Genomic DNA, 8,218 nt, shown 5'->3' with positions numbered 1-8,218 from the left:
AATATCTGAGGTGTGGCGGCCATAGTGGTGAGGCCAGTCTCTTTTCAGTGGTACGTGGAGACAGGACGAGGGGAAACGGACATAAGCTGCAGCATAGGAAGTTTCGCACAAAATGTGCGTAAGAACTTCTTCACGGTGAGGGTGACGGAGCACTGGAACAGGCTGCCCAGGGAGGTTGTGGAGTCTCCTTCTCTGGAGATATTCAAGTCTCGCCTGGACGCCTACCTGTGCGACCTGGTGTAGGGAACCTGCTTTGGCAGGGGAGTTGGTCTCGATGATCTCTAGAGGTCCCTTCCAACCCCTACAATTCTGTGATTCTGTGAAAAAGAAACAACACTAAAGCAGATGTGTGCTGAGAACTCAAGCTTACCTCCGGAGCTTAGTAAGGAAAACTTAACACATTATTTGCTGTTTCAAAAGCTACATTTGAATAAAGGAACATTAGTTCTCTCCGAGCAAAACAATTGTTCTGGTTCAAATTCGTCTACAAACGGTTTATTAATCACCTTTCCTCCCAGAAGTGAGCTAGTAAAAGAACTTTAAGCTGAAACGACAGCAGGGTTAACGCAGGTGGAGAGATAGTGCCCCCTGGCGGGTTGAAGTGAAAATACTCCGGACACCATCGAGTATTTATTTCACAGTTCTGTTGGCTTTCAAATGCATATTTTTCAGTTGGAATCCTGCAGTTTCTGGCTTCTGAGGGATTATTCGGCTTTGAAAAATTGAGCTTTTATTCAGACTTCTAATGTCTAATTACAAGCAGGAGAGTACTGTTGGGAGTCAACTATCACTCGAGTAGCAGTATAATTTACTTTTCAGCAGTAGACTGCCTTAAAAATGCTGTACTGGGGGAATTACTGTGCACTTTGGATTTCCATACTACTGCTATGAACATGCTATTTCCTAATAATGCTTATTTTGTTTTGCAGGCAACTGAGATGTTGGTTCATAATGCCCAGAACCTCATGCAGTCTGTGAAGGAAACTGTGAGAGAAGCTGAAGCAGCATCCATTAAGATAAGAACAGATGCTGGATTCACTCTGCGCTGGGTCAGAAAGACCCCATGGTATCAGTAAACACCAAATAAGCATTGTCTTCTGTAACGTAAAATGCCTCTTTTTGGAAATGGAAGAGATTTATCAACAGCAGAAGGTGCTGTATACATAAGCTTAAAATTAGCTTATGCTAATGCCCCATTCTAAGGGTATGAATTATGAGAGAATGCATTTAAAATATCTTCGGAGCTTGTTCGATATCAAACACCTCAAAATTCTTTCCAACAATAGGTAATTCTTATTCTTTTTTTTTATCTCTTGAAGATTATATTGAAGTCTGTAATCCCAGAAGCACATTTCATTTATGCACTGCATATTCCAGTAGTTTCCAGTAGTTTCCATATGATGTTATAATACGTAGACCTCACTTAAAGCTTGTGTTGAGAGGCTGGGACACTAACAGTGTAAGTTGGCAATGATTTAGGGAAATCTTTGGTGTATAAACACTCAACTTTTCAGCAGGCTTTTAATTGGCTCTTTAAATGGTTCAGAAGTGGTTTGGATTTTTAAAAAGGGATGGGAGGGGGCAAGCAGTTGTAAAATGAAGATTAAAATCCCATTGCTGAAATGAGATGTATTTTTAAATTTTCTTGTTGACTTTTGCTTGGCGAAAAAGTACTTGAATAAAAACTGGAGCTATCTGTCATCCTCCTGTCACCCTACAGCATTTCAGAACTTTTGTACTGTACCGAGATGCTTCTGGTGAATGTCAGTGGCACGCTGTTGTCAGCTGGAGGCCTTAAATTGTGCAACTCTCCTTCTTGCTCAATTTAGTCATATATTGAACTGAAAAATCCTGCTCCTTTGAACCTAGCTGTGTCTAGAACCAGAAAACGTCACACGGTCCTTCCTTTTTGGAAAGTAAAGTGAGCACAAGGCATGTGTCGTCATTATTTTTTTCTCTTCTTTGCATCTCATTATTCTAGCCACTCGAGATGGAAATTAAAAGATCAAGAATGTTACCCTCAGAGGATGTTTTGACTCACTGCTCTTGCTTCCAACAGTGCAATAGCATTGCTTAAGCTTTCTGAAGCCCAAGTACTACAGAGGTGGGAAGTTCCTCAGGTAGCCCGATGGCTGCCAGCGAGCAGCAGTTCCTAATGCTCAGTGTCCCCAGGTATTTGTACTGGTTTTATCATAGTTGGAGTTAGGCAGTTTGAAAACTTCTTTGAGTCTTAGTAAATTGAACCATGTGTTATTTAGTCTTCTGTAGACAAAACGCGCTTTATCTACAGAATAAAATAAGCTTCAAATATTTTTATTCTAACATAATCTAATATGCCTTCCTATATGTTGCTTTTGTTTATTGCTCTATAGTCTCTTTTGCCATTTGGAATTACTGTTTTAGTATGGTTGCTGTAATTTTGCAAGGAGCACTTGCAAACTTTTGCCCAAATCAGCACGGACCTCCTGAGACACTGATCATTTTTATTTGCTGGTAATTGTTGCACAGCCTTTATTGAAGTGGCCTTGTCAGACTGAGCAGATGTTTCACAGCGTAAAGGAAGAGAGAGAATAGTCAGCTCTCTTTGCTGGTCTGTAACACTCTACACTTGGACTTGCTTCCCCCCCCTCCACTGCACTGTTACCTAAAAAAGGGAAGTTAAACTGATTCTAATGCATCTGCCTCAAATCTGACCTTAGCAAGAGAAAACATGTGTTGGTCTTCAGTTTGCTCCTGATGTCTGGGTATTATGAAACACGTGGTACTTAGGGTCTTTCCTTGGTATTCTCTTCTGGTGATTACCTGGAACAGGAAGAGGAAGGAAGAGGTGCCAGAGCCTTAACCTGAATGTCTTGCATTTGGTCAGTTTATACCAGATCTTTAATGTAATTGTAATGTAGTAATTTCTATTTAATAGTTAATAACACTGAATAGGTAGGGGTAATTTTAAAGGGATTTTCTAAATAGTCTTCCTGCATTTCAGTACTCCTCACGTTCCTACCCCTCTCCTCCCATTCAAGCTTCTCTGAGATTTTTTTTTTTTAGCATCAGTGTTTAGTTGCTTGACTGCTATTAATGCAATATTACTAATGCCTTTAATACATAATTGTTTATGCCAAAGATCACTTTTTGTTTATTGAGTAATGTTTGTGGGAGAGTTACAAATCATGGTTGCCTTTGGTATTCTTCCAGAATGTTTGCTGTAGGTTCTCAAATTGTTTTTTAGAAGTTGAGATACTCATTCACCTTATGCAATTACTGTTTGTTTTTTTTTTTAACACTATTGGTCTTCAGACCTGAAATGCAGCAAAAAATTGGAGAAAGACCATGAATGTCACTTAGAAATGTTTTACCACTATAAAATGTTGTTTATAAGCCAAAATGCATTTATGTATAGTCTAATGTTTTCAACCTTATTCTTTGGTTCCGTTAAAACAATAAAAATGCATTTGTACAAACATCAGCCTGTGGGTATTAATGGCAATGGAACAATGCTAATATTGCAGCAGTAAAAGGAGCAAACAGGTACAACAGCAGAATAAGTATAGCAAAATATGTTTTTCTGAGCAGAAAAGATGCAGTTTCTGAATAAAACCAGTTGTTTTTGTCTTGATTGCCTGTGAACTGCAGCTGAAAGAACTTAGCAGGAGCTGTGGCCCAGTGGGAGAAAGTGGGAGTTGTTCCAGGGGCCTGATCTGAGGCCACCTGTCCCAGTAGTGCCATCCTCGAGGCTCCCAGCATTGGAAATGGCATTTGCCTGATGCTGTCAGTACAGGAAGAGCTGCAGCTCTGGTCAGCGCTTCATCCAATCTGATTTCTACTTGGCAAAGTAAAAATTACAAAGTGCAAAGGCGATTGTGTGGAATTACAGTCCTGTTTCTGGCACAGAACCTCTTACCACCTTCTGTGCTTCTGCGTCAAAATTTCTCTCAGAATACACAGGTAACGACTTTGCAGAACCAAAATTTCTTGGCAGTGAGAGATTGAGAGGAGCCCAGCAGTGCCAGAAGGCAGCTACGACTTAGTGACCATAGATGAAAGAACTCCGTTGCACTTGCACTACAAGCTCCTCAATGATATCCTTCTGTTTCTTAAGCAGCACTGTCCTACAGGTGCTGTACAGATGACTTTAGAAGGGAGAACACGGTCCCTGCTACTTAAAATTGTGCAGTTGACCTTCCTGTTTGGGGAAATTGATGGAGTCAGCACAAGGAAAAAACATTTTCCTGAGGAACACCATCTTGGGCTCAGGGCCCTCTCCTCCCACATCAGTATTGCTGCTGACAGAGACTTCTGGTGCTGTCTGTGAAGATGGATGAAAGGGCTTTCAGAGACAGGAGTGCTGTGTCCTTACAGAAGGTAAGTGGTGGTGTCAGAGGGAGCTGGTTTTGATTTGTGTTGTTTGTATCTCTGTCAGTAACAGTGTCCCTTCTGAAAGATCTTGCTACTGTTGCACTGGCAATGCAGAGAACAGCTGTAGTACTCCGCCCTGGGTCATAGCGGATCTGAAGACAAGACTTTTCAGTGGCGTTAATTTTGGGTACTAGTTACTGTAACATGGAGCAGAACTGTAGGCTAAGCAACCAACTGGCAGATGTTCCAATTCAAAAAGGGAAGTTAGAAGGCCAAGTGCCAGGCCTATACAAATGCAAGGCTTGCATTCTTTGTTTTCTACAGACCTAGTAGTTTGTTTGAGCCCTGTGTATCTGTAGTAATCTACTGTACTTTCAGAAGTGTAAAATACATTTGTGATCTGGTTTATTCTAGTGTTTATTACTAAAGCTTCTAGTAGAGAAGATGCTTTTGTTACTGGCTGTCTGTGCTTCAGATGGGTTTCACACTTTTTTTCCCCTTCAATGATTTATGTCTCAAAATTTGAAACTGATCCACTGAATTCATTTCCATAGCTTCTATTATTCATCTGAAGCAAAACTAGCACATAGGTATCAATCTGTAAGCCAAAGAAGCAAAGGAAACAGATTCTCCAGTATCGCAGTCTCAGTAAGCTGAGAAACCCACGTGTCAGAATTACGTACTGACCAAATGGATGGTTTGAACTGTGGGGCACAGATCGTCAGTTTTGCATCATCTCTGTTCTGACTGTAACAGGATTGCAACATTTCTGTGGTTCTCCACTTAAACAAAAAACCCCTCTTTTACCTGCCATGATCGTGAATGCTTTCTGAACTCCAAACACCTGATCCAATTCACTGAAGCCTTAGCAGTTGGTTACCATGTAACCGTACATCAGGAGTCGTACCTGAAAGCATCACGAATAGCTTACAGTAGTGATTGCTTCACAAGAGAAAACGTATTTGCAGCAGAGTTCCCTTTATTTCATAACATTAAAGCACACAACCATTAAATATACTTGACACTTCTATTGTGCTATCTAAAAAGCTACACTCCAATATACACACGGCACGAATCTGATGGCATCCACTCGAAACAAAGTGGAACATCAAAACCAAAGCAAAGGTTTCACATAAAAAATAGATCTTACTCTCTGCAACTGTATTCTTAAAAAAAATGACGATGGTGAGATAAAATGGAAAGAAAGTGGAATTACTGAAGCAGCAACACCTCCCCAATTTAATGCAGAATGTTATTTTTATCAGCTCATCTGCAGATGGCACAAATGAAAGCTGATTAAGGCAAACGCTTCTTAAGAAAGGCGATTTCTTGTAAACAGCAAGGAAAACATTGTGTCTTCATTAGAAGCTCTTTCTTAGGAGTGACATTTGCTCTGTTCCAGGCTCCTATGGGACCCCTGCCCCTTGCATTTCCGCTCTGTTTCTGAAGGGACTGAATGATGCACTGTGGAATGCCAACTGGCAGCTGGCTGTGAGAAAAGCCCAGCTTTCTCTGCAGGCAGCTACAGCAGCAGAATGTGCCACCACACCACTTCCCCATTGGCCTGTCTGGCCTTCATAATGTGCTTGGCCTCTGGGCTTTGGTATTTGGCAGTGTAGTGTTTGAGACGTTTTGTGGCTCACCTGTACCAAACAATTCACCAGCACGACAAGTCAGTTAAAAAAAAGTGAAGGTGTATTAGAAAAAAGGTACCTCATTTTAAAGCCATAATAGGAGAAACTAAGCTACGCTTTCATTTTAAGAGCTGCAGTGCACAATTGCTTTGATCCCAAACTAATCAGTATCTATTAATTAATTGGCACCTAATAGCAACATAAGTCACTAAGCAGTCATTTTAACGTTTAAGGGGAATTTCCTCTTAGAAGTTGACCATCTTCTCATGTCCTGACTTGAAATTTTCCTGCTTTTGTAATGTATTTGACACCTTTAAAAGGCTTGTATTTTTCTCCATACATGTCCAGGCGATTTACTTTCAGTCCTGGTAAAAGACAGAAATGAGAAAGTATGAAGTTAAAAGCAAAATACTAGAGCTGTTGCTGGTCTGTTAAACAGTCCTTTCTCTTTGCCTTAAGTACGTTAGGATCCATTAGCAAATGAGTTCTCTTCCCCCTTTCACAAGTTCGTGTGGTTTGAGACAGCAAACAGGAACCACTCTTGTTGTTCAGGCAGGGCTCCCCTGAGAGGGTAACAACTGTCTTTTGTACTGTGAGCCAACACCTCCTTAGAAGCTACTGAACACAAGTGTACCTTCCAATGCGTGTGTACACTGAACTTTTGTTCCTAATAACGTTAATGAAGCAAAGGACAAATTGTAGAATTGTTTTCACTCTTAATTACAACAACTTCAGTACTCTCTTTGAATAATTAAGGAACGGCAGTAGCTATTTGTTACCTACCAGCTAACAGTTTCAGTGTGGCTCTTACTTTCCCACACATCTACTGTCTTTAGCATCTAGCCACTGGCTTTGCTACATTTAAGCTAGAGAATGGTGAACTTAAGAGCAGAGCATAGGATACTTTTCTCACCCAAGGACTAATGTTTATTAACTCCAAGTGTCTAGAAGGCAAAAAAACCGCAGCCTGGTAACCTACGTGGACACTGGTACCAATCCTCACCTGCTGGCTTCAGCCATCCTTCCAACCAACTGCTCTGTGAGCTCCTAATCCTGCAACACTTGCTCACAGAAGCATTCTACAGCTGAGCAACTTGCTTGATTTAAATGCTGGCAGAATGAGGCAGTGGTTGATTTAACTGTACTTTAGCCTTTACCATATAGGTTTTGTTTTGATTTTAGTCACAAATTGTTTTGGAGACAAAAAACTAACCAGCTCCAGGAGGTAAAAGGAGGGTGTTATTTATTTGAAATCAATAAACGTTGTTTGACCACTAGAAGGCTTTAGTGGTGCAAGTCAAGAGCAGCATTCTCAGTCATTGTCCCTTCACTAAAGGGGGAGTATACATGTGTATATTTGAGTCCTGCTTGAGCAAAGTCAACAAATCACTATTCCCAGTAAGAGAATCTGGAAGCAAGGCTCATCATCACCTCCAGCTAAACAATAAGTTTCCTACTCCTTATCCTGCCGCTAATTATCCACCAGTTTCCTGTAACAGCCATCTACTCACCTGAAATTGCAAGCTGTTGTATCTTAAACTGGATATTTAAACTTGGATTCTCTTCAGGCTTAGGGGCTCCAGACTGCAGGTTCACTATTCCCTTCAGATTTGGCAGCTTTTGAGGGGTAATTTTGCCGACGTCCCATGTTAACACCTGTCAGGAAAGAGAGCACAGTAGCAACAGACCTTGTGGATACCACCTGTGAAGCTAAGTCCAGGGGAAGCTTTTAGCTTGCAGGCTAGGTACTGAAGTAGCCTGGTAGAATGATCCCAGTGGCTGGGCAATGGCACACTGCTTTTGTTTTAAAAGTATCAGTATCTGTTCTTTCTAAAGCAAAATGTTTCTTTGAGAACTTTCACTTACAAATTAAACCAAATGCCAATTCAGATTTTTCAAGGGCAGCAGAAAGTTCAAAGCAGGCTGCTGGAACTGGCAGAAGGCCTGTAGAATTGCTTCTAGGGACTAAAAAGCATCAGAAGCATTAAGAAATTGATGTCTTACCCCAACTGAGAGGCAAGACAAACAAACTGGTGTTTCAGATCCTTTGTTTTCCTTCCTGTTGTCTTAAAAAGGCAGATCTTCGGGAAGACTTTTTTCTGATCTCGTCACCTCTTTTTCTGACTCCTTGTTTTCAAGTCTACTGCATTTTCTCCAGCTAAGTATGTTTTAAAGGGCACAGGCTCGAGAATATACCATATCTGAAACCACCAGCAATATATTGTTGCAAG

The 8,218-nt window shown here is 40.9% G+C and overlaps 2 protein-coding genes across 2 annotated transcripts in view; one reads left to right on the top strand and one right to left on the bottom strand.

The window, feature by feature from the left end:
• VCL (vinculin) overlaps positions 1-3,460 on the top strand; it is a 52,618-nt gene extending 49,158 nt beyond the window's left edge. The window contains exon 22 of the mRNA XM_019617583.2: positions 930-3,460. Coding sequence (XP_019473128.1) covers positions 930-1,076 — 147 coding nt within the window. The 3' untranslated portion in view covers positions 1,077-3,460. The remainder of the gene's footprint in view (positions 1-929) is intronic.
• Positions 3,461-5,312: 1,852 nt separating this feature from the next.
• AP3M1 (adaptor related protein complex 3 subunit mu 1) overlaps positions 5,313-8,218 on the bottom strand; it is an 8,945-nt gene continuing 6,039 nt past the window's right edge. Inside the window, exons 7-8 of the mRNA XM_010714375.2 lie at positions 7,499-7,643; positions 5,313-6,352 (exon numbers count right to left, since the gene is read on the bottom strand). Coding sequence (XP_010712677.1) covers positions 6,252-6,352; positions 7,499-7,643 — 246 coding nt within the window. The 3' untranslated portion in view covers positions 5,313-6,251. The remainder of the gene's footprint in view (positions 6,353-7,498; positions 7,644-8,218) is intronic.

This window comes from Meleagris gallopavo, chromosome 8 (assembly GCF_000146605.3).
Source record: "Meleagris gallopavo isolate NT-WF06-2002-E0010 breed Aviagen turkey brand Nicholas breeding stock chromosome 8, Turkey_5.1, whole genome shotgun sequence".
Classification (NCBI taxonomy): domain Eukaryota; kingdom Metazoa; phylum Chordata; class Aves; order Galliformes; family Phasianidae; genus Meleagris; species Meleagris gallopavo.
The sequence above is the reverse complement of the archived record's forward strand: the minus strand, read 5'-3'. Positions and strand labels throughout refer to the sequence as shown.